This window comes from Salvelinus namaycush, chromosome 19, assembly GCF_016432855.1.
Source record: "Salvelinus namaycush isolate Seneca chromosome 19, SaNama_1.0, whole genome shotgun sequence".
In the NCBI taxonomy this organism is placed as follows: Eukaryota; Metazoa; Chordata; class Actinopteri; order Salmoniformes; family Salmonidae; genus Salvelinus; species Salvelinus namaycush.
This window is the reverse complement of record NC_052325.1, coordinates 42104011-42129933: the sequence shown is the minus strand read 5'-3', so window position 1 is coordinate 42129933 and position 25923 is coordinate 42104011. Positions and strand designations below refer to the sequence as shown.

General features: G+C 44.8%; 1 protein-coding gene across 1 annotated transcript in view; it reads left to right on the top strand.

Annotated features, from left to right (window-relative positions):
- The window catches only part of LOC120064029 (kalirin), a 112517-nt gene that overhangs the window by 22098 nt on the left and 64496 nt on the right, over positions 1-25923 (top strand). The window contains exons 5-8 of the mRNA XM_039014338.1: positions 7656-7778; positions 13426-13617; positions 14231-14362; positions 16105-16335. Coding sequence (XP_038870266.1) covers positions 7656-7778; positions 13426-13617; positions 14231-14362; positions 16105-16335 — 678 coding nt within the window. The remainder of the gene's footprint in view (positions 1-7655; positions 7779-13425; positions 13618-14230; positions 14363-16104; positions 16336-25923) is intronic.

Here is a 25923-nt window from a genome sequence, read left to right as displayed (position 1 = left end):
AAAGATTAATTTCCCTGGGGACAATGCCAATTAAGGTCTGGCACACATACTCTGTCTGTCCCTCCATGTGTCCTCTCCAATTGGTCTGTGATTGGTTACTAACACTGCACTAACAATGTGTTACACAACGCACAGTCTAACAAGATTACTACAGCAGTTCACCTACTGGTCGTATTGTAAGCTCAGATTCCATAAGACTATTTTAATTCAGATCCGACCGAGCACTTGGACAGTCATAGTAGCGTTTGTGGTTGCACACCTGCACTCCAGCCATTTGAACAGTGATTGTAAACACTGAGCGTATTATAACAGGGCACCTTTGAAGCTCAAGCATTAATAAGGGTATTTTTCTTAACAATGACATGAAATTGTCAGTGTGCAGCCCCAGTAAAGGCACTACATATCTGTGTGGATCAGGATCAAAGGGAACAATAACAGACAGGGGGGAAGATGGAGGGGAGGATAGACACATGTTTATTTTGTCCTCCTGAGGAGGAGGTCCTCCATAATGACCTCATGTGCTCTCTTTGGGCAGCACCCCAAATGGCACCCTATTCCCTACATAGGGGACCTATTTTAACCAGGACCTATAGGTCGTTATCAGTAAAAGGTCACAATAAGGTGCAGAGCTTTTCATTTGACTGCTGGGGGGCTAGGAGACCCAAAACTACACTAAAACCATTGACACCTGAGTGCAGTTTTTAAGGGATTGTTAAATAAATGTTAACTTTGGTTGTAATATTATCAGCATTGTCAGAACATTTTTTTTTTGATTATTCCATGCAAAACAATTTAGCAGCAAATAACTACATGCTTTTCATGATCAGTAAACATCAATTGATGATGTAATTTCTGATACGTGAGGGTAGCCTCACGATATCTCTATATTGGCCACCATTAATTTGATATTTGAGTGACCTAAAATGAAAGGGAACTCAAGTATGAGTGGTTTAGGTCAATTACCCATCCTTTGTGGGCTCTGCTTGACAAGCTACCAGTAGAAAAGGTGTACAGTTGGCTAAACAGAGTGATAAGTAGACCTAATGTACTTTTTTCCAACCAACGTAGGCCTACCTAGTGAAGTTAGCTAACATGATCCCCTTTTCAACATTGTTTTTAAGCGTGTTTAATCCTGATTGCTGCTGACAGACATGATAGGCTACGTTGATTGATGGACCATGTCAAATTGGCTAGCTAGCTAATAACAGATTACGTCAATATGGCTAGTTAACATGTTAACTTTCAGGGGATAAACTAGATGGTATTTGCTTGCCATCTATAGTGGTGATGACAGCAGTCAGACTGACTACTTTACAAGGACGAGGACTTGCCAATGCCAAGCACTTTCCAAAAGCCTAATCTCTGGTGAAGCAAACTAAACGACACGTTGTTTGCCTAGCTAGCTAGCTACGTGCCAAGTGGACAGTCTACCCTACGTATCTGAAAATACATGATCAATAAATATTTACTGATCATGAAAAGTATGTAGTTACTTGTTGTATACCTCTGATAGAGCTAAATGTTGGAATAATCGGAAATGTATAGTTTTGACTATGTTCTTCAAGAGGTGATGATATTAAAAACCAAATATTTATAACATTTATTTAACAACAGTGGTGAACCGTGACTATAGGACCTAGACTTTCAGAGGGACCAAAAATCTTCCAACATATTGTAACGACCCTGGGTTTATAAGCGCGGAAATCGACTCTGCCGCTTGAGCATGCTTTTGCGGCACAGTCGATAGCGCGCCGGACCTCGGGCTAGAAGGTCGAGGGTTCGAGACCTGCTCCCTGCTGTTTCATTACATTGGTGTCGGAAGTGATCGGACCTTGCATCCACGACAGTGCGTGTGCTTGGCCGGTGAGCGCGTTCCTGTAAGACGTAAAGTCGCAAGCTAGCGCGAGGACGCGCTCTTTGAAAGGAGCGAGTAGTGTAACGACCCTGGGTTTATAAGCGCGGAAATCGACTCTGCCGCTTGAGCATGCTTTTGCGGCACAGTCGATAGCGCGCCGGACTTCGGGCTAGAAGGTCGAGGGTTCGAGACCTGCTCCCTGCTGTTTCATTACAATATTGTATCAAACAAAAAAATAACAGAAAACATTGCATCACTTAATGCGCCCGACATTATATCTTCTGTAGTCAGTAGTCAGACCATTCTAATTCAGGTGAAGGAGGAGCAATACTTTTTGATGACATTATGAATGAATCGAACAGGCCTGGCCGCGCTTCAGGCTGCCGCACACACGGAGACAGAACCGCCATGGGCACAACATGACACACAGCATCAAATAATGCACTGTTTACACAACTTATGGCACCAACACCACTTTCACACTATCACCAATAGCGACAACAAACCGTGTCAAATCAAAGGTGAAATGCTCATGTTGCTGAATGTACCGCAACCGTAATACCATGGTGTTTAAGGAGAGACAATTTTGTCCAAACACATAGACACGGCTGACAGACAGGTGACAGCAGTCACACACAGCATCAAATAATGTTAAAGAATAAGCAGCCCATTCACTCCAGTAGGCCCCATGAAATCAGACCAATATAAAAGCACAACCATTTCATGTCCAAAATGAAGTTAACAAAGTAGCTATTACTTCCCATTGCAAATACATTTTTTCACGTTCATCAAACTGACCGGTGATCTGAAGTTTCAATGCAACAATGTTCCACGGTCATCATTTTCCAAGATATAGCTAACAGCAAGCAAGCTACAACAAAAACATTGTGCCACTCACCAGATTGAAAATGTATCTTGAAAAGAGTGATGCTAACAAATTAGCAACATCTTCCACCTTGAAGTCGATAACAGCTGCTGCAGCCGCTGTTGCCATTGGCACTCTACTACAACACAAGCTAGCTAACGTTACTAGCGTTAGCGCGGGAAAACTACTGCTTGCGACACTGATTATTTTCTCTTGCGCTCTTCTAGGTTTTATGGCAGACTACAACCTATTAGTTTATTACCGCCATCTATTGGCTGTTTATTAGCCTCCTATTCTGTATTATGAATTATTATTATTAAATGTTTGTTGTATTATGAATTCGCAGTGGTGGGCCGTCAGGGCCAGCAAGGCCTTCTCTGCTGGCCTAAACATCATCAGAATAATTTTTTTTTTTTTAAATATATTTTCCCACAAATATGTATTAAATTATTCCCCAGAGTAAGAGTTATACTCTTCATTTCATAGCTTTCCTCTTGGTTACACTGCTTCCAGCCCCAGGTTGAGATTTGGAGGGCTGGTCTTTATGTTAGATCTTTTATCCAATCATATTCAGCCATCATGTGTTGCCAGGGGTCTAAAATCTGCCCTCAGGCCTTCAGAATCAACAGTGCGGGCGCTTGTAGCTTATAGTGAATGGAAATGAAAATCTAGTGTCAACCAATCAGCTTTAGAGTTGGCTATTGTACGCCTGCTGGCTGGCTCCAGTGTTACACAGGAGCCAGCTAGCAGGCGTAGTGCGTGCACGTCTTTTGATTGGATTACCAATATTGAGAGGCAGGTCCTATGGGCAGGTCTATGCAGATCTAGGAAACTGAATTTGATAAACGAATTAATTTGCGTACTACTAAGCTGTTTTTTCAACCCACAATGGCGGAAGGAGGAGAAGATATCGATTTGGTCGAGGATATAATTATAACGCCATTCTCAAGACGAACTTTTCAAGAAAAGTTAGACATTGTAAGGAGAGGTCGCCCGACGCCGACGCTACAAAGCCTGTCACAGGCGGGAAAGGGGTTCGTTCGCTTGCCACTTTCAAAGTTCCAACTACGAGCGCTATGGCTCCGAGAAGCACTGCAAACTACTGCTGGGAATGCCTATTATTTGCAGTGATCGATTTGGTGTTTGGAGCCACACTGGCTTTGCAAACTTGAGTTGTCTAACCAAGGCAGCAACGAGACACCAAAGTACGGCTGGGCACTTACAAGCAATGGTGCTTTTGAAAACTTTTGGGGACACCGGAGTGGATCTACAGCTCAACGAACAAGCGCGCAGGGCAACGCAGCTGCACAATGAAAAGGTGAAGGGAAATATTGAAAAGACTCATTGATTGTGTCATGTTTTTGGGTAAACACTGTTTACCCAAAAATGTCAATTTGTCAATTTCAAGGTGACGCAACGCCTGGTTATACTGCGTTTCTGTCTAAATGTATAGTGTCTAGAGCCATGGCATCATAATGATGGTAATAAGAGGTGGATTAATTCGGGTGGGACTGTGTAGTACCTCACTGAAGGCCCAGGCCCCAGGCCCACGGCACGCCACTGTGAATTCGTTACCTCTTGCGCTCTCAGTAGTGACGTGTCTAGCCCTTTGAGAACGGTCCCACCCATTGCAAGTCAAAATGTGATTGGTTCATTCCACTGTCACTCCAAAATTCCGCTCTAATACGGTTGAATGGCAGAGGCCTTCTGTCCAGCTTCTGAAGGCCTAGCCAATGGCTGGCTGAGCTAGCTAGATTTTTCTACCCAGAGACCACCAAAGAAAATGATTTGTTCTATTCAGTAATAACCCTTCTCCAACACAAACTGAAGAGATGAAATCAGACAATTATTAGAATTATTGTTAAGATGAAATAGAAATGAAAATGACATTTTATTTTTAAAAAGGCCTAGAAGGCGCTGACTGTTCCCCACTGTTTACCAATTCCTTGAAAACGTCAGGTAGCTGTCAATGGTTTTAGCAGAGCTGGGGGTCTCCTTGCCCCCCAGCAGCCAAATCGAACGCTCTGCACCATATTGAGACGTTTTATTGATTAGCAATGGTACGTATTCATGCCAAGGCCCAAAAATGTTACCAAGAAAAAAACATACAAAATAATGTAACTTTGGTCTCTCTGTGTTTCATACATTTCCTTCAATTCGCAGGAGCATTTGGCCTTCCTTGATAAAAAAGTAATAAAATACTAGCCAATCAGCATTGAGCTAAACTGAGTGAGCTCAGCTGTGAATGGTCCTGGCGCACCAAAAAAAGGTGTCAAGGGAAGCCAATTTGGATTTGGCTTCTCACCAAACGTCATTGAGTTGTTGCATGTCTTTGCATTGTTGTTCTCCGGTGGTTAGCTAGCTAGCTCAAATAGGCCCTTTCTTAAATTAGCCATGGATGGAGATAGGGATTTGGACTTGTGGTTTTACTTAATTCTCCGTACTTACCAATTATTATAACACCGATTCTGATCCAATCATAAATTCGTACATTGTGACCCTGGCCTGTTCAACATGCAGCTAGATGTAGTAGGCTAATGTTAACTAGTTGGCCTGGCGCATTGTTGCCCATGAAAGGAAGTTAGGCTAGCGAGCAAGCAATTTTAGCCTGGTAGCTTAGGACAACAACAATTTAAAGAGTGTACTGTATGACAGAGTCATAGACCGTTTAGGCAACATGAAAGAGGAGGATGCCATTGGCGTTTCTCTACAAGTAGGGTGAGTGAACATGTTTTTTTCTACTTGCAAGCACGCACACGGGCATTCACACATAAATCAGTACCATGGACAGCCACATCATATTTAGATTACATTTATTGGACTACATAGTTGTTGGTATCTTTTAGTTGTCACTGCATAGATGATTAGATGATGTTGAAATGCTGGCGTTGAAATAGTGGAGGCAGTTTTCTTTGTGACTTGCACTAACTATCCGTGTTTCTAAATCAATAGTTGTTTAGCAATCCAAAAATGGAAACATTAACTTGCTTGACCATGCCGTAGGTCATTTAACTGTTTGTTACATGCAATATGTTTTGTGGACTTCACCGGATAGATGTTGCTCTCTGGTTTTGTGATGAAACAAAGGTGTGGTTGAATTTATTCTGCCACTGTGTCTTCTTATTGTCTCGGCCTTAGGTGTCAAAGCATATGATTGAATTAACAGGTTAAAGAACAAACAACGCAATTATCACAACACATAGGTTGTAATATGTTTTTGTCCCCCCTGGCTTGGCTTCCCCTGTGATTTTACCCAGGCACCGCTACTGGTGATATGACCTATAGGGATTCTGGTGCCATGTGGGACCCAGTCAAAATGAACAATTACTGCTCCTCTCACCTGGCCTCCACGCCGCCGTCTTCCTCTACCATCATGCACTTGTAATGATCAACGCCATATGATGGAAAAAATCAGATGGGTTTTAGTCAGGAGAGTTTTGGATTAAAATCGATGTTGTGCTCCATAGAGGGAAAAATACCTCTTTGATGCAATCAATATATTTCTTTCAAGGAATATGTCATTTTTACAGAGTACATTTTAGGTTTATGATAAGGAAGAAGTTGTTGTTCATTTAGGATAATGATATACAGAATAGGATCACTCTTTTGAACACTCTTTTGTTGCCGAGAATTTTCCTGCACTGCAGGAAAAGCAAACTTGTAGTGCAAACGGTTCCTCATCGTCAAGTGAACATGATAGGGAGTCATTTATCAGCAACTGCACTGAGCCAGAATTTGGCCCCCCTAAAAAAGCAAGCAGTCATTGAGCTAATTATTCTTTAGCCAGCTTCTCTCTGTTGATTTGTAAATTATTAGATTAAGCTGTCAAGATGTCATTTAATAAGCATGACAAGTTAGGGAATTTATAAGTATCGTTTCAATCATATGGTCTTTTGACAATAAAGTTGATTAAATCAAACCCTACTTTGAGGGTAAGAAATATGATTCAAAACCAAAATATATGGAGGACCACTTTTTCCTTGACACTTTTCTGCTTTTCCCATTCTATTTGCTAAAGTTATTGCTTATTGAAAGAAAAGCCATTGTAACTTTTTACTGCAATTGATCATGGTTTAGTAGGATAATAATTACCATAGCACTATTCATTTAAAAAAACGTCTAAATCGGAGCAAATTGTCTATAGCAACACCTGCTCCGTAATCTGTTATATCAGTACAAACACATCAGACAACTCATTCCTTTTATAAGGACTTACATTGGAAGGCAGCGCTGAGAGGTCACACTAGCGCCAATGTTTAATTAACAGCTCAATCAAACCTGATTAAATAGATGTATTCTAATGTTGCAGGCTCTTCAGAGCGGGGGTGTAAAGCTGCTGGCCTGGAGGGCTGTCCTAATGTGACCCTATAATCATGCTTGTCACGCCATCGTTATTTAATTTTTGATCATATACTTGAGTGTACTGTACAGGATTTTAAAAAAGAGCGATGGCAAGCCTCCCAATGACTTGCTTTTCGTTAAATCCAATCATTAGTGTATAATTAACACCAGAGAGAGGACTACAGTATCATGTAAAGCACTGAATGTTTATCTGCCGTGTCCTAGGATAGTCTAGTGGTCTAAGCCGCTGCCTCTGAATCACATATACTGCTGAAGCATGGGTTCAAATCCAGCTGTTTGCTGTGCCTCTCTCTCGATCCTGTCCAATACACCGAAAATGAAATAATGTCTGTCTGCTGTGCCGGGATGAGTTACAACAGCTAAACTATTAATGGGAATGTCTAATAATCATCATGATGATTATATATAATATGCCTTATATATGCTGTTTATATGCGTGCAAGCCGTGCATTCATTTCTGTATGGGTGGTTCCAGCGGGAATCGAACCCAAAAGCGCCATGCCCTAACAACTGAGCCACAGAGGACCAGTAACCCAACCTAACATTATGTATCTGTGTTTGTTCCCACCATAGATGTTTGACTGGATCAGTCACAATAAGGAAGTGTTCCTGCAGAGCCACACAGAGATAGGAGTCAGCTACCAACACGCCGTGGACCTCCAGACGCAGCACAATCACTTTGCCATGAATTCTATGGTATGTGAGGACTATGTAGTGTGTGAGGACTATATGGGGTGTGGGGACTAAATGGGGTGTGGCAACTATGTGGGGTGAGAGGACTATGTGGTGTGAGAGGACTATGGGGTGTGTGAGGACTATGGGGTGTGTGAGGACTATGGGGTGTGTGAGGACTATGTTGTGTGAGAGGATATGTTGTGTGAGAGGACTATGTGGTGTGTGAGGACTATGTGGTGTGTGAGGACTATGGGGTGTGTGAGGACTATGTGGTGTGTGATGACTATGTGGTGTGTGAGGACTAACGTGTGTGAGGACTATGTGGTGTGTGAGGACTATGTGGTGTGTGAGGACTATGGGGTGTGTGAGGACTATGTGGTGTGTGAGGACTAAAGTGTGTGAGGACTAAAGTGTGTGAGGACTAAAGTGTGTGAGGACTAAAGTGTGTGAGGACTAAAGTGTGTGAGGACTAAAGTGTGTGAGGACTATGTGGTGTGTGAGGACTAAAGTGTGTGAGGACTATGTGGTGTGTGAGGACTATGTGGTGTGTGAGGACTATGTGGTGTGTGAGGACTATGTGGTGTGTGAGGACTATGTGGTGTGTGAGGACTATGGGGTGTGTGAGGACTATGTGGTGTCTGAGGACTTTCTGCAGTGTATGGGGATGGGGGGGATCTAATAATATGGATGACATCAATACTCTTTGAGTCATGGCTCAGTGATTTCACTTTGAATGAGCGGAGTAAAAGCGGAATTATTGAAAGACAGACTGGCCGATGTTCGAGGAGCGAGTCAAAAAGCCTTTCAATTACTGTATTAGTATTTCAAATAGGGTTGTGAAAAAAACATGCTCGTACAGCTACCAATGATGTCGCGCAGGCCACTGGCGATGGAGCGCTGAAGTCCGTTTTGCATATGAACACACACGTTCAGATTAGTATTGCTCTACTGAAATAGCAGGCTACTTCCTCAATGTTGATTTGATTTCCTCTGCTTCTACTCACCAGTTACACTGCCATTAAAATGACTGTTAGGATGTTTCCCAAATGGCACCCTGTTACCTACATGGCCCTGGTCATAAGTAGTGCACTAAATAGGGAATAGGGTGCCTTTTGAGATACACCTTAGAGTAGGGAATGGCCTCTACTGCAGTTTTGCTCTGACAGAATGAAGACATGTTTGGTGCTATTTGGTTCAGAAATCAAGCCACATACAGTGCTGAGAAAAAATATTTGCCCCCCTTCTAATTTTCTCTACTTTTCCATATTTTTGATACTGAATGTTATCAGATCTTCAACCAAAACCTAATATTAGATAAAGGTGAACAAATAACATAACAATTACATACTTATTTAATTTATTTAATAAACAAAGTTACAGTATGCAACACCCAATGCCCCTGTGTGAAAAAGTAATTGCACCCTTGCACTCAATAACTGGTTCTGCCACCTTTAGCTGCAAAGACTCCATTCAAATGTTTCCTGATCAGATCTCTCACGTTGCTGTGGAGGAATTTTGGCCCATTCTTCCATGCAGAAATATTTTAACTCAGCACATTTGTGGGTTTTCAAGCATGAACTGCTAATTTCAAGTCCTGGCACAACGTCTCAATTGGGATTAGGTCTGGACTTTGACTAGGCCATTCCAAAACTTCAAATGTGTTGCTTTTTAGTCGTGCAGGTCCAGGTCCTGAGGCAGAAAAGCATTCCCAAACCATCACACTACCACCATGCTTGACCGTTGGTATGAGGTGCTTACTGTAGAATGCCGTGTTTGGTTTCCACCAGGCATAATGGAACCCATGTCAATTACTTTCTTTTTCACACAGGGGAATTGAGTGTTGCATAACTTTGTTAATTTATTTAATGAAATAAGTATCCATTTTTTGGTTATATGTAAACACAGGTTTCCTTGATCTAATATTAGGTTTTGGTTGAAGTTCTGATAATATTCAGTATAAAAAATATGCAAAAATAGAGACAATCAGAAAGGGGGCAAATCATTTTTCGCGGCACTGTATGTACCAAACGCACCACACGCACATGCACATTTGAATGGCATGGAAAGTCCTTCTAGCATTTAGGGGGGTAGATCAGCTTTAATATTGTTGATAGATTGTGCCTTCCATCAGGGTTATTGTCTGCATCATTTCCAATCCCCCATATATATATGTGTCAATATATACATAATATATATATATATATATATATATATATATATATATATATATATATATATATATATATTTGAATATATTTTCCCCTAACCCTAACACCCCTTCCCTAATTGGAGTAAACTAATGGACAACAACACTTCTACTTCCAGCTTATACATACTAAATACATTATACAGACACAGTATATTTTTCAATACTTATATATTTTGGGTTTTTAGTCCCATTCTAGCCTTCTATTGCCATTTCCAGCCTTGATTCTCAGTGTGTGATGTTTTTATTGTATTTTTTACAATAAAAAACCTCCCCACTCAGAGGCAGCTTGGCTCTCACTGAAGAACCACTCTCTCTCACTCTCTCTCTCTCTTTCTCTCTCTCTCTCGCTTGTTCCCCCCTACACTCTCTCTCTTGCTCCCCCCACTCTCTCTCTCTCTCTCTCTCTCTCTGTCTCTCTCTCTCTCTCTCCCTCTCTCTGCTCATACAGACTCCTAAATCATGCTGTTATTATGTTTTGACGTGTCTTGGCTCAGCGTGTTCAGCATGTAGCTACCATGTCTGAACGTAGTTCACTAAGCCCTGCTTTAAACCAACGAGCTGTTTGTTTTTATGCCTTCATTAGCAGTTCTAATCAGGTTAGCGGTAAATAAAGCCCACGGTGGGTGCATCATGTGAAGCTGATAAATGGTTGGGCCTAAAGCGGCCAGAGATGATTAAACTCCCATAGTGGAGGGATGGATGGGTGGATTTTGTGGACTACATAGCCAGATGGCAGCACAGAGGATGTACATTTCTGTCTACCTGTTTGTGTGTGAGTGTCAAAGACATCAGGGGTGGCCTGCCAGAGAGTGAGCGATTCAGTCAAAGCTGCAGAATTCTGTCACGCTTGTTGTCGCTAAGCTCTACACCATAATTTCATGTCGGACTGGCTCACAGGTCATACAGTATCTCTGTAGCATTGAATGTTTAGCTAATAAGCGATACTACATTGCTAGGTATAGCTAGACACGCCACAGATTTCTTCATTTGTTTGTCCACTTGGATTCAGTCATCTCTATGTATGAATAAATCAAATCAAATCAAGTTTATTTGTCACGTGCGCCGAATACAACAGGTGTAGACCTTACAGTGAAATGCTTACTTACAGGCTCTAACCAATAGTGCAAAAAAGGTATTAGGTGAACAATAGGTAAGTAAAGAAATAAAACAACAGTAAAAAGACAGGCTATATACAGTAACGAGGCTATAAAAGTAGTGAGGCTACATACAGACACCGGTTAGTCAGGCTGATTGAGGTAGTATGTACATGTAGATATGGTTAAAGTGACTATGCATATATGATGAACAGAGAGTAGCAGTAGCGTAAAAGAGGTGTTGGCGGGTGGTGGGTGGCGGGACACAATGCAGATAAACCGGTTAGCCAATGTGCGGGAGCACTGGTTGGTCGGCCCAATTGAGGTAGTATGTACGTGAATGTATAGTTAAAGTGACTATGCATATATGATAAACAGAGAGTAGCAGCAGTGTAAAAAAGAGGGGTTGGGGGGGGGCACACAATGCAAATAGTCTGGGTAGCCATTTGATTACCTGTTCAGGAGTCTTATGGCTTGGGGGTAAAAACTGTTGAGAAGCCTTTTTGTCCCAGACTTGGCACTCCAGTACCCCTTGCCATGCGCTAGTAGAGAGAACAGTCTATGACTGGGGTGGCTGGGGTCTTTGACAATTTTTAGGGCCTTCCTCTGACACCGCCTGGTGTAGAGGTCCTGGATGGCAGGCAGCTTAGCCCCAGTGATGTACTGGGCCGTACACACTACCCTCTGTAGTGCCTTGCGGTCAGAGGCCGAGCAATTGCCGTACCAGGCAGTGATGCAACCGGTCAGGATGCTCTCGATGTTGCAGCTGTAGAACCTTTTGAGGATCTCAGGACCCATGCCAAATCTTTTTAGTTTCCTGAGGGGGAATAGGCTTTGCTGTGCCCTCTTCACGACTGTATTGGTGTGTTTGGACCATTCTAGTTTGTTGGTGATGTGGACACCAAGGAACTTGAAGCTCTCAACCTGCTCCACTACAGCCCCGTCGATGAGAATGGGGGTGTGCTCGGTCCTCCTTTTCCTGTAGTCCACAATCATCTCCTTAGTCTTGGTTACGTTGAGAGATAGGTTGTTATTCTGGCACCACCCGGCCAGGTCTTTGTCCTCCTCCCTATAGGCTGTCTCGTCGTTGTAGGTGATCAGGCCTACCACTGTTGTGTCGTCTGCAAACTTAATGATGGTGTTGGAGTCGTGCCTGGCCATGCAGTCGTGGGTTAACAGGGAGTACAGGAGGGGACTGAGCACGCACCCTTGGGGAGCTCCAGTGTTGATGATCAGCGTGGCAGATGTGTTGCTACCTACCCTCACCACCAGGATCCAGTTGCAGTGGGAGGTGTTTAGTCCCAGGATCCTTAGCTTAGTGATGAGCTTTGAGGGTACTATGGTGTTGAACGCTGAGCTGTAGTCAATGAATAGCATTCTCACATAAGTGTTGCTTTTGTCCAGGTGAGAAAGGTCAGTGTGGAGTGCAATAGAGATTGCATCATCTGTGGATCTGTTTGGGCAGTATGCAAATTGGAGTGGGTTTAGGGTTTCTGGGATAATGGTGTTGATGTGAGCCCTTACCAACCCTTCAAAGCACTTCATGGCTACGGACGTGAGTGCTACGGGTCTGTAGTCATTTAGGCAGGTTGCCTTTGTGTTCTTTGGGACTATGGTGGTCTGCTTGAAACATGTTGGTATTACAGACTCAATCAGGGACATGTTGAAAATGTCAGGTAAGACACCTGCCAGTTGGTCAGCACATGCCCGGAGCACACGTCCTGGTAATCCGTCTGGCCCTGCAGCCTTGTGTATGTTGACCTGTGTAAAGGTCTTACTCACGTCGGCTACGGAGAGCGTGATCACACAGTCGTCCGGAACAGCTGATGCTCTCATGCATGCCTCAGTGTTGCTTGCCTTGAAGCGAGCATAGAAGTGGTTTAGCTCATCTGGTAGGCTCGTGTCACTGGGCAGCTCGCGGCTGGGCTTCCCTTTGTAGTCTGTAATAGTTTGCAAGCCCTGCCACATAAGACGAGCGTCGGAGCCGGTGTTCAATCTTAGCCCTGTATTGACGCTTTGCCTGTTTGATGGTTGGTCGCAGGGCTATAAGGAGTAAATAGATCCTGAATTCAATAAAAAAATATCCTGAATTTAATTAAATATATCCTGAATGAAAGGAAATAGATCCTGAATTAAATGATATTGACCCCTCAAACTCAACTCTGGACCTCGAAGCCAGTTCCACTTCTTTTTTTTAGGGACTGATTAGACCTGGGACACCAGGTGTGTGCAATTAATTATCAGGTAGAATAGAAAACCAGCTCCGGACCTCATCGGGTACAAGTTGAATACCCCTAATATAGACCCTGGATCTTTTCCCATAATATATTATGTCTTCTCTATGTGTGTCCCTCCCTCGGTGCAGAATGCCTATGTGAACATCAACCGGATCATGTCGGTGGCGTCGCGGCTGTCGGAGGCGGGCCACTACGCCTCGCAGCAGATCAAACAGATCTCGGCCCAGCTGGACCAGGAGTGGAAGAGCTTCGCCGCCGCCCTGGATGAACGCAGCACCATCCTGGCCATGTCAGCTGTCTTCCACCAGAAGTCGGAACAGGTTGGCAGTAGACAGTAGGCCTACGGGCTGCAACCCTCATACTGTTGTCACTCAGTCACATAGCCCTGAATTCTACCTAACTGGAAGTCTGAGCACGTAACTCAAACATTTGTGTAAAACATGTACTGACGTCAAAGGGGGATTTGCATGACAATTCAAGCGTTGCATCAACGCTTTGACCATCCTTCAAGCCCACAGGCCGTCTGAGAGAGATTGTAGTGTCAGTGTTGTCCTGTATTTCTCTGGCTGTTGCCTGTTGCTGTGTAGAGGTCGTTAAGATAGACCTGCGTTGCCTTGGCAGCAGCTGCTATGATGCAGATTGTTTGGGGCTACAGGTGTGCCTGTCGGCTGTGGACTATGCTGCTTTACAGAGAGCCAGGCAGGCAGCCGGGGTCCAGGGTTTCCTCAGCCTCTCATAAAGAGGGTCTGCCTGCCTGCCTGCTTCCCTCCCTCCCTGCTTCCCTACCTCCCTTCCTCCCTCCATGCTTCCCTACCTCCCTTCCTCCCTCCCTGCCGGCCTCTGTCTATGAAATTTATCCCAGGGCTCTGTTGATTGATCTATCTGTCTCTGTTCTGTTGTGTGAATGTGTCTCTTTGGCCTGTGTTCATACAGTTCCTGGCTGGGGTGGAGGCCTGGTGTAAGATGTGTAGTGAGGGGGGACTGCCCTCGGATATGCAGGACCTGGAGCTGGCCATCCACCACCACCAGAGCCTCTACGAACAAGTGACCCAGGCCTACACCGAGGTGAGACACCCTCACAACACAAACCAGGGTTGGGGTGAATTCCATTTCAATCCCGGTCAATTCAGGAAGGACACTAAGATTTCAATTATTTTCAATGCTTTTCAATTAGGAATTGGAAAATTTGGATTTGGAATTTGGTTTACTTTATGAATTGATATGGTATTGTCCCCAACCCTGACACTCACCCAGTTAGAGCACTGACTAAACTCAGGTTTATAGTGGTATTCTGTGCTAGTTTAAGATCCCACCACATAGCTTTTAAGGGGAATGACAACAATTGTAATCCCCCTTTTATATGAGATATATACGATGGTTTTTAAAAGACTGTCATAAGTTATCTGAACATTATCATCAGCAATCTAAGCATGGATGTACACTGCACATAAAGTTGAAATATTGCCCTTAAATGAAACAGTCCTTAAATCAGATCGTACCAGACACAAAACTCTTTCACGTAAACGTTACCCTGTACTACAGTTTTATATCAAATAGGACCTTTACCCGCCACATTGAATCCATCTGCATTGCACCATGTGTGACACATGGCCTGTTATGCAGTATGTGGACCACTGTCCTTCCATGTCAGATTTACTCCCCACAGAAGATCCTGTATGATGATAGGTTTGTGGTGGTGTAGCATTTCACTAGATGACAAGCTCTCCACTGACTTTTGTCCTCCTTGGTAGTTTTATTTTAGTATCGTCTCTGAAAAGGTTGCTATAAACGTCTCTGGTTTGAACCAAAAAAAGAAAGGCTTTGCTGTTCTCTTACATATTGTGCCACAGATGAAGAAGAGAAAAAAAAACTCATCCTAATGCACAAGAAAGTGCAAGTAATTTAGCGATTTCCACTGGAAATGAAATTACAGCTTTGACTTTGCTTAATTTAGGACGGTGCATGTGCAGCTAGAACAGAACAGAGGTGATTAGCAAGGAACTGACTTTCAAATTCCTTATTTTCCTCAAACTTTTCTTTCCACATAATGAAACTAAGATTTGACTGACATGACAAGCTTCAAGATTAATTGTGATACTGTATCTAATGCAGTCATAGAGTTTAAAAATTCGGAGACATTCTCAAAATTCCCGGGTTCACAAAAAAATCGTGAAATCGGGAGGAAATCCAGGAATCCTCCAAATGGGATTGATGGAGAACCTGGGAATTTTGCTGGAATTTTGCAACCCTGCAGATTTCGACAGTCAAATAGGGGGTGCTTATATTTGTCCTGTTTCAATGCATGTACAAGTGTGAGGTGTGAAATGGAAATGTGTTTTTTGCATATCCCATCTCCCCCTGAGACACCCTCAGATAGTGGGGTTACCGCCAGGGATCAGACATTAATGACGGTGACCCTGGAGCAATTAGGGTAAAGTGCTTTGCTCAAGGGCAGATAGACAGATTTATTTTCACCTTGGGGATTTGAACTAGCAACCTTTGGGTTGCTGGCCCAATGCTCTAACTGCTACGCTAGAGCTAGGCTAATCCTACTAATAGGGGTGGCAGGTAGCCTAGTGGTTAGAGCGTTGGGCCAGTAACCGAAAGTTTGCTGGATCGAATCCCTGAGCTGACAAGGTAAAAATCTGTTGTTCTGCCCCTGAACAAGGCAGTTAACCCACTGTTCCCCAGTAGGCTGTCATTGTAAATAAGAATTTGTTCTTAACTGACTTGCCTAGTTAAATAAAGGTTAAAAAATAATAATAATAATAATAATAAATAAATATCACATCCCTCTCTGTCAAAAGGTCAGTCAGGATGGCAAGGCACTGCTGGATGTCCTCCAGAGACCATTGAGCCCGGGGAACTCGGAATCTCTGACGGCCACAGCCAACTACTCCAAGGCAGTCCACTGTATCCTGGACGTGGTCCACGAGGTCCTGCACCACCAGAGACGCCTGGAGAGCATCTGGCAGCACCGCAAGGTCCGCCTGCACCAGAGGCTACAGCTCTGTGTGTTCCAACAGGACGTCCAACAGGTAACTAGCACCGTGTTTATATACACGTGCACACACCAGAGTATTTGAGCAGTTGGAAATTCCACTCATCGCTCTCGGATTGGTCTTTGCACACCGTTCTGGCGCTCAGCATCTTTTTCCCCGCTCTGCAAAAAAATCGCTCAGCGCTCACAGGGGCGAAAAAAATGCCACTCCATTCCTTTTTTTTCCGTTTATTTTTTTCATTTAACAAATACTTTTGTGACTATGTACCATTTGGTTTTGAAGTAGGCTGTCGTAACATTTCAGCATCATGTCGTAGGCTATTCAACAAGGGCTTACCTACAGTAGGTGATAGGCTGTGGCCACTGTGTTAAAAAACAAATAGCTTTTTCTCTAATCTATTCATCATCAGATACTTCAGTTGTAACTGGCTCTGTTGCGCCTCACATTTGACAGTTGCTAGACAACTTCAACACTGTTACAAACTTAGCTCCACGCCGCTCACATCCCCTGGCAAACCCACACAGGCCATCCGTCCAACAGGAAACAGTAAGATGGCCAGTGCTCGGCCTCCTACTGTACACCACTAACTGTATTGTAAATAGCAAAATGAACATGACGACACAGTGTAAATGAAATGCTGCAAATGCTTGAATCATATGTTGGTGCACCGCCTCTTCAGTCACTTGTCAGGGCTGTGGGAGTTGTAAGGACTTAGATGTAGCCTATAGAAATGCTTTATGGCACACTAGTTTAGTAACAGTATGAGGTTAGTAGGTCACGGTGTCAATCTGCTCTGTAGAACATGAGTCATTTATTGTTTTGGTTGAGCCCATTTTAGAGAACACAGTTCCTTGCCCTGATGCTGCAGCAAAATATGAATTTACTGTCACGTTCCTGACCTGTTTTATGTTATTTTTGTATGTGTTTAGTTGGTCAGGGCGTGAGTTGGGGTGGGCATTCTATGTTTTGTGTTTCTATGTTTAGGTCGTTTGTAATTAGCCTTATATGGTTCTCAATCAGGGACAGGTGTTTTACGTTTTCCTCTGATTGAGAACCATATATAGGTTGGCTGTTCACACTGTTTGTTTGTGGGTGATTGTCTTCCGTGTCTGTGTCTGCGCACCACACGGGACTGTTTCGTTTGTTCGTTCGTTTGATGTAGTCTGTTCCTGTTCGTGAGTTCTTCGTGTAGTTATGTAAGTTCCATGTTCAGGTCTGTCTACGTCGTTTTGTTATTTTGTAATTTTCCAAGTGTTTTTCGTGTTCGTCTTCGTCTTGAAATAAATTCAATATGTCATCACACCTCGCTGCATTTTGGTCTTCCGATCCTTCTCTCCTCTCCTCTCCTCGTCCGAGGAGGAGGAAGAGCTAGAAAATCGTTACAGAATCACCCACCAACCTAGGACCAAGCGGCGGGGGAGAGCTCAACAACGAAACCAGGACTCGTGGACTTGGGAGCAGATATTGAATGGAGAAGGACCCTGGGCTAAGGCAGGAGAGAATCGCCGCTCTCAGGAAGAGAGGGAGGCAGCTAAAGCCCAGGAGCGGTGGTTTGAGGAGGCAGCAAGGAGACGTGGCTGGAGAGCCGAAAAGCCTGTGAGTAAACCCCAAAAATTTCTTGGGGGGGGGCTAGAAGGGAGAGTGGCGAAGTCAGGTAGGAGACCTGCGCCCACTCCCTGTACTTACCGTGGAGAGCGAGAGTACGGGCAGACACCGTGTTACGCAGTAGAGCGCATGGTGTCTCCTGTACGCGTGCATAGCCCGGTTCGATACATTCCAGCTCCACGTATCGGCCGGGCTAGATTGAGTATTGAGCCGGATGTCATGGTGCCATGGCTTACATGGCACCAGCCTTACGCATGGTGTCCCCGGTTCGCCTACATAGCCCGGTGCGGGTTATTCCACCTCCCCGCACTGGTCGGGCGACGGGGAGCATACAACCAGGTAAGGTTGGGCAGGCTCAGTGCTCAAGGGAGCCAGTACGCCTGCACGGTCCGGTATTTCCGGCGCCACCTCCCCGCTCCAGGCCAGTACCACCAGTGCCTACACCACGCACCAGGTTTCCAGTGCGTCTCCAGAGCCCTGTTCCTCCTCCACGCACTAGCCCTATGGTGTGTGTCTCCAGCCCAGTGCCTCCAGTCCCGGCACCACGCACCAAGCCTCCTGTGCGTCTCCAGAGCCCTGTACGCACTGTTCATTCTCCTCGCACTCACCCTGAGGTGCGTGCCCTCAGCCCGGTACCTCCAGTTCCGGTACCACGCACCAGGCCTATAGTGCGCATCGAGAGTCCAGTGTGCCCTGTTGTTGTTCCCCGCACTAGCCTGAAGGTGCGTGTCCTTAGCCCGGTACCTCCAGTTCCGGCACCACGCACCAGGCTTCCAGGGTGTCTCCAGAGCCCTGTACGCACTGTTCCTTCTCCCCGTACTCGCCCTGATGTGCGTGCCCTCAGCCCGGTACCACCAGTGCCGGTACCACGCACCAGGCCTATAGTACGCCTTGAGAGTCCAGTGTGCCCTGTTGTTCCCCGCACTAGCCTGAAGGTGCGTGTCCTTAGCCCGGTACCTCCAGTTCCGGTACCACGCACCAGGCCTACAGTGCGTCTCAGCCGGCCAGAGTCTGCTGTCTGCCCAGCGGCGCCTGAACTGCCCGTCTGCCCAACGGCACCTGAACTGTCCGTCTGCCCAACGCCGTCTGAACTGTCCGTCTGCCAAGCGCCGCATGAACTGCCCGTCTGTATTGAGCCTTCAAAGCCGCCCGTCGGTACTGAGCCTTCAAAGCCGCCCGTCTGCCATGAGCCTGCAAAGCCGCCCGTCTGCCATGAGCCTACAGAGCCGTCCGCCAGACAGGAGCCGCTAGAGCCGTCCGCCAGACAGGAGCCGCTAGAGCCTTCCGCCCGACAGGAGCCGCCAGAGCCTTCCGCCAGACAGGAGCAGCCAAAGCCTTCCGCCAGACAGGATCAGCCAGAGCCTTCCGCCAGACAGGATCAGCCAGAGCCTTCCGCCAGACAGGATCAGCCAGAGCCTTCCGCCAGACAGGATCAGCCAGAGCCGTCAGCGAGCCATGACCAGCCAGAGCCGTCATCCAGCCATGACCAGCCAGAGCCGTCATCCAGCCATGACCAGCCAGAGCCGTCATCCAGCCATGACCAGCCAGAGCCGTCATCCAGCCAAGAGCCGTCATCCAGCATTAAGCCATCATCCAGCCAGGATCCGCCAGAGCCAGCCAGCCAGGATCCGCCAGAGCCAGCCAGCCAGGATCCGCCAGAGCCAGCCAGCCAGGATCCGCCAGAGCCAGCCAGCCAGGATCCGCCAGAGCCAGCCAGCCAGGATCCGCCAGAGCCAGCCAGCCAGGATCCGCCAGTCATTCTGGTGTTGCCCCTCATTCTGGTGTTGCCCCTCATTCTGGTGTTGCCCCTCATTCTGGTGTTGCCCCTCATTCCGGTGTTGCCCCTCATTCCGGTGCTGCTCCTTATCCTGGTGATGCCCCTTAATTTAGGTGGGGTTATTTGGAGGGTGGTCATTGTGAGGGGGATAAGGAAGCGGGGATTTATTATGGTGGGATGGGAACCACGCCCAGAGCCTGAGCCGCCACCGTGGACAGATGCCCACCCAGACCCTCCCCTAGACTTTTGGTGGTGCGTCCGGAGTTCGCACCTTGAGGGGGGGGTTCTGTCACGTTCCTGACCTGTTTTATGTTATTTTTGTATGTGTTTAGTTGGTCAGGGCGTGAGTTGGGGTGGGCATTCTATGTTTTGTGTTTCTATGTTTAGGTCGTTTGTAATTAGCCTTATATGGTTCTCAATCAGGGACAGGTGTTTTACGTTTTCCTCTGATTGAGAACCATATATAGGTTGGCTGTTCACACTGTTTGTTTGTGGGTGATTGTCTTCCGTGTCTGTGTCTGCGCACCACACGGGACTGTTTCGTTTGTTCGTTCGTTTGATGTAGTCTGTTCCTGTTCGTGAGTTCTTCGTGTAGTTATGTAAGTTCCATGTTCAGGTCTGTCTACGTCGTTTTGTTATTTTGTAATTTTCCAAGTGTTTTTCGTGTTCGTCTTCGTCTTGAAATAAATTCAATATGTCATCACACCTCGCTGCATTTTGGTCTTCCGATCCTTCTCTCCTCTCCTCGTCCGAGGAGGAGGAAGAGCTAGAAAATCGTTACATTTACATCTCATAACTCATATCTCATGTTGACTCCGGGTTTGAAAAAGGAGTCCATATTTCAAACGAGCAGTGTGAAGAAACAGGAGTTTTTCAACAGTTAAGGGGAATGACTTTTCATGAGCAGAATTTTTATTCTAATATTTCTCATCTGGAACGTGCTCAGGAGGACAATTAGTATCCCTTGCGTTGGTCATTTTGGAGAAGGATGAGCTGCAGTCTGGGAGTGCGTCCCAAATGGCACCCTATTCCCTATTTAGTGCACTACTTTTTTACCAGGGCCTATACAGAATGGCGCTGGCATGTACAGTATATGACCAATTCTGCTATTTTGTGTGGTTTTTGCACTGATCTTAACTTTTTTTGTACATAATGTTTCCACCATTGTTTCCTATGACGTCAAAGAGCTTCTGGACTCACTAATCTCGATTTGGATGAAGAATTCTAGTCGACACTCGGAAGAGGAAAAGACGACGATATAGAGGCCGACGTGGGGGCACCCTGATGAAACTACGATATAGAGGCGATGTGGGGAGAGCCTGATAAAACGACGATATAGAGGCCAACGTGGGAAGACCCTGATGAAACTACAATATAGAGGCCAACGTGGGGGCACCCTGATGAAACTACGATATAGAGGCCGACGTTGAGGCACCCTGATTAAACTACGATATACTGTCCGACGTGGGGACACCCTGATGAAACTATGATATAGAGGTCGACGTGGGGACACCCTGATGAAACTATGATATAGAGACCGACGTGGGGACACCCTGATGTAACTATGATATAGAGGCCGACGTGGGGACACCCTGATGAAACTATGATATAGAGGCCGACGTGGGGACACCCTGATGAAAAAACGATATAGAGACCAACGTGGGGGCACCCTGATAAAACTACGATATAGATGCCGATGTGAGGGCACCCTGATGAAACTATGATATAGAGACCAACTTGGGGACAGCATGATGAAACTACGATATAGAGGCCAACGTGGGGACAGCCTGATGAAACTACGATCCTGAGGCCACGTGGGAAGACCCTGATGAAACTACGATATAGAGGCCGACTTGGGAAGTCCTTGATGAAACTATGATATAGAGGACAACGTGGAGACAGCCTGATGAAACTATGATATAGAGGCTGAAGTGGGGGCACCCTGATAAACTACGATATAGAGGCCAGCGTGGGGACAGCCTGATGAAACTACAATATAGAGGCCGACGTGGGAAGACCCTGATGAAACTACGATATAGAGGCCGACGTTGAGGCACCCTGAATAAACTACGATATACTGTCCGACGTGGGGACACCCTGATGAAACTATGATATAGAGGCCGACGTGGGGACACCCTGATGTAACTATGATATAGAGGCCGACGTGGGGACACCCTGATGAAACTATGATATAGAGGCCGACGTGGGGACACCCTGATGAAACTATGATATAGAGGCCGATGTGGGGGCACCCTGATGTAACTATGATATAGAGGCCGATGTGGGGACACCCTGATGAAACTATGATATAGAGGCCGACGTGGCGACACCCTGATGAAACTAGAGTGAATAAACCACCTCTACTCTCTGTGCCAGTGGAGAATGTACAATCACTGGAGAACAAACTAGACGAGGTCCGTTGGAGTCAGCTCTAATTCCAGCAGCAGCACCGAGCCAAGTCTGGGAGACAAATCAAGATCTGACCTCTGACCAGCCAAGCCAAACAATGTATAACCAGTCCACCAGGGACACTGGAGCGCTGTTGACTCAAGCCTCACTTACCTCACAAACTTAAGGAATAATTACTAGGCATAATCTTAGAAAATGTTACCAAGGTTTCAATGGCCTAAAAAAGCAATGCTGTGTGTGTGTGTGTGTGTGTGTGTGTGTGTGTGTGTGTGTGTGTGTGTGTGTGTGTGTGTGTGTGTGTGTGTGTGTGTGTGTGTGTGTGTGTGTGTGTGTGGTAGGGTGTGTGTGATTGTGTGTATCAGCTTTCTTTGTCAAGTCAGTGAGATTCATAATCACACATCGTCTCTCACACCCACCTCCTCTTGCAGTATGGCTCATTTTAGGTGAATACCTCTCACCACTCCTAAAATATCTCCTCCTCTCCCTACCTCTTTTTCACTGTGATAACGAGTCCACTCCCCCCTCAATGAGGCCGGTCTCTACTATTCATCATCCAACGTGCGTCCCAAATTACATCCTATTCCATTTATACCGTTCTACTTTTGACCACGGCCCATGAGGCTCTGGTCAGTAGTGGACTAGATAGGGAATAGAATGCCATTTAGGGACGCACATCCAGTCATTAAAGTATGAAGTGTGTTTATTAGAGAACACATGCCAGAAAGTACTTCACAAGCACAGCCAGTGAAATTAGTGTGATCGGATTTATCATTCCTTGAATAGGGCCTATTCAATATAAAAACGAAGAAAAAACAAGCTAGACTGTCGGACAGGTTTCCTTTCAATCCGATCTGCTTCAGTGTCTATTGTGCTTCCGGCGTGTTTTCTGATGTTCTGATTTGTTCCGTAAACCAACCTATCTTTCTCTCGATCCCTGAGAGGGTATTGAAATGGCTGTCATTTGGGACGCAACTCGAGTAACACAACAATGTACTAGATAGAATACACCACAGTTAAAGCCACACTGGAGAGACGGAAACAGAAACAGTGTAGTGTGCAGTCCAGTGAGTCCACCTGCCCACAGTCAGAGTGGAGCTCATTGATAGGACCCAAACTGAACCCTATTACCGGTTAAGTGCACTACTTTTGACCGGGGCCCCATAGTGTTATGGTCAAAAGTAGTGTACTATATAAAGAATAGAGTGCCACTTTGGATGCATCCATGGAGAGTGTAGCATGCATTTAGTTAGTTCATATGCGCAGTGTATACTCACAGTGCCCTAGTTTATTTACATTTACTCAAGGGAACCACATCAGGGTAGTTCATTGATATTCATATCATGTCAATGATGTTTACTTGGAGTGGTTTAATGAACACCCTTATCTGTCTGACAGCACCGACTGCTATCAGCAGCTACAGTATGCATGCCTCTCTCTTTTTCTTTCTCTTTCATTTCAATCCGATCTGCTTCAGTGTGTGTTGTGTATCCGACGTGTGCTTTCATGTTCTGATTTGTTCCGGAAACCAACCTTTCTCCCTCTCCTCTGAGAAGGTATTGAACCCTGTCTCGCTGCATTGCACACATTAATTTCAACACAAAACGAAGAGAGACAATTCATGTCTCTAGTTTCATCTGAGAAATAGAACTCCTTCAACCTGTGTGTCTGCCCAGCTAGCACATTTGGTTCCTTGGAAGTTGTGGGAAAGTATGTTTTTGGTTTCCCATTGAATCTGGAAATGAAGCCATACGTTTTTTTTTTACGGAAGTGAAAATGTTGCCTGTTCTGGGAACGTACATTTTTAGGTTGCAGGGAGGTTCTGAGAAGGTTTTACTATGGTTCCCTGAAAGTTTTCCTGGGAGGTTTAATTAACGTTCTGAGAACAGAAATGATAGGTCATTTGAAGGTAATTAATTAACATTCTAAGAGCATGTAAGACTTTTAATAACACTGCTTGCTTAGTTTGGGTTACCTGTTTTAAACTCCTAGCAAAGATAGGACACATGGAAATTAATTTGCTTGGGCATTAATCATTGAAAACACATGTATTTTTTATTGTGGCACAGCATCAGTGAGATTCAAACCTATGATCTTCTGTTCTCTCTCCATGGAATTAGTCCACTGCACCACCAGGATGGAGCTAGCATGCCATGGTTTTGAAATTCATACAAATTAATACAAATTAATTTTAAAAATTTGTTAATTTTTGTCTGTTAGAAACAGACCCCTTTTCAAAGGGAAACATGCACTTATTAAGATCGGGTGTGGACAATTAGTGGGCTCAGCTATCACACCTAAACAAACTTAACAAGATGGAGAGTTTTGTTGATGCTGACCACAGAATGTATATGTTTTTAAATAACATTCTTAGAATGTTCTCTGAACGTTACTCAAGTTTTCTTGTGGTTTTTATGGAACGTTTTCTTAACGTTCTCGGAACAATGAGAACATGACTTTAAATAGAACCATGAGGAAACCTGTAGGAAAGGTTATGGTGAAGTACTGAAATTCACACAGAAGAACGTTGTTTCTTAACGTTCTCAGAACTATTTGAGAACATTCCTAATGTCAAACCAGTTGGAGAACGTTCCTGGAGCATTACCAAAATGTAATTTAAATGTAACCATGTTTGAACTTTTAGGAAACGTTCTGCTAAAGTAATGAAATACCAAGAAAATAAAGTTTTTTTTTGTCAAGTTCCTTAAATGTGCTGAGAATGCCAAGTTATTTTATTTTTCATCCTGCACCATTCCCAGAAAGTTGTGGGAAGATTTTATGCAAAATAGCCACAGGACAACCACTCTCTCACCAAGCTATAAGAAATATATGTTATTACAGAAAGTTACGTGCTAGCTGGGTGTGGAGCTTCCGATCAGAGCGCCACTGTTTTTGTTCCAAATGGCATCCTATTCCCTATATAATGCACTACTTTTGACCAGAGCCCTATGGGCACTCAGTAGGCAATAGGGTGTCATTTGGGACACACATAGCGTAATACAACAAATATACTAGATAGAATACACCACAGTGAAAGCCACACTGGACTTGCTGAAACAGTCCAGTGAGTCCACTGTGTGTCTGGCCCCTGCCCTTGGCCCTCTGCCCGCAGTCAGAGTTGAGCTCAGTGGTAGGGGGGTGACTTTGTTTACAGCCCACTAATTACATATTGTTAGGAACAGACGTCCATGAAGACTGTACTGTGCATTTAGTTAGTACACACTGTATACACATGGTTCCCTAGTTTACAGTGCCTTCGAAAAGTATTCAGACCCCTTGACTTTTTCCGCGTTTTGTTATGTTACAGCCTGAATTTAAAATAATTTCTATTTAGATTTTGTGTCACTGATCTACACACAATAGACCATCATGTCAAAGTGGAATTATGTTTTTAGAAATGTTTACAAATGAATTTAAAATGTAAAGCTGAAATGTCTTCAGTCAGTAAGTAGTCAACCCCTTTATTATGGCAAGTTTACATAACTTCAGGAGTAAAAATGTGCTTAACAAGTCAGATAATAAGTTGCATGGACTCATTCTGTGTGCAATAATAGTGTTTAACATGATTTTTGAATGACTACATCATCTCTGTACCCTACACATACAAATATCTGTATGGCCACTCAGTCAAACAGTGAATTTCAAGCACAGATTCAATGACAAAGACCAGGGAGGCTTTCTAATGCCTCGCAAAGAAGGGCATCATTAGTAGATAAAAATACATGACAAAAAAAACAGCCATTGAATGTCCCTTTGTGCATGGTGAGGTTATTTATTACACTTTGGATGGTGTATCAATACACCCAGTCACTACAAAGATACAGGCGTACTTCCAA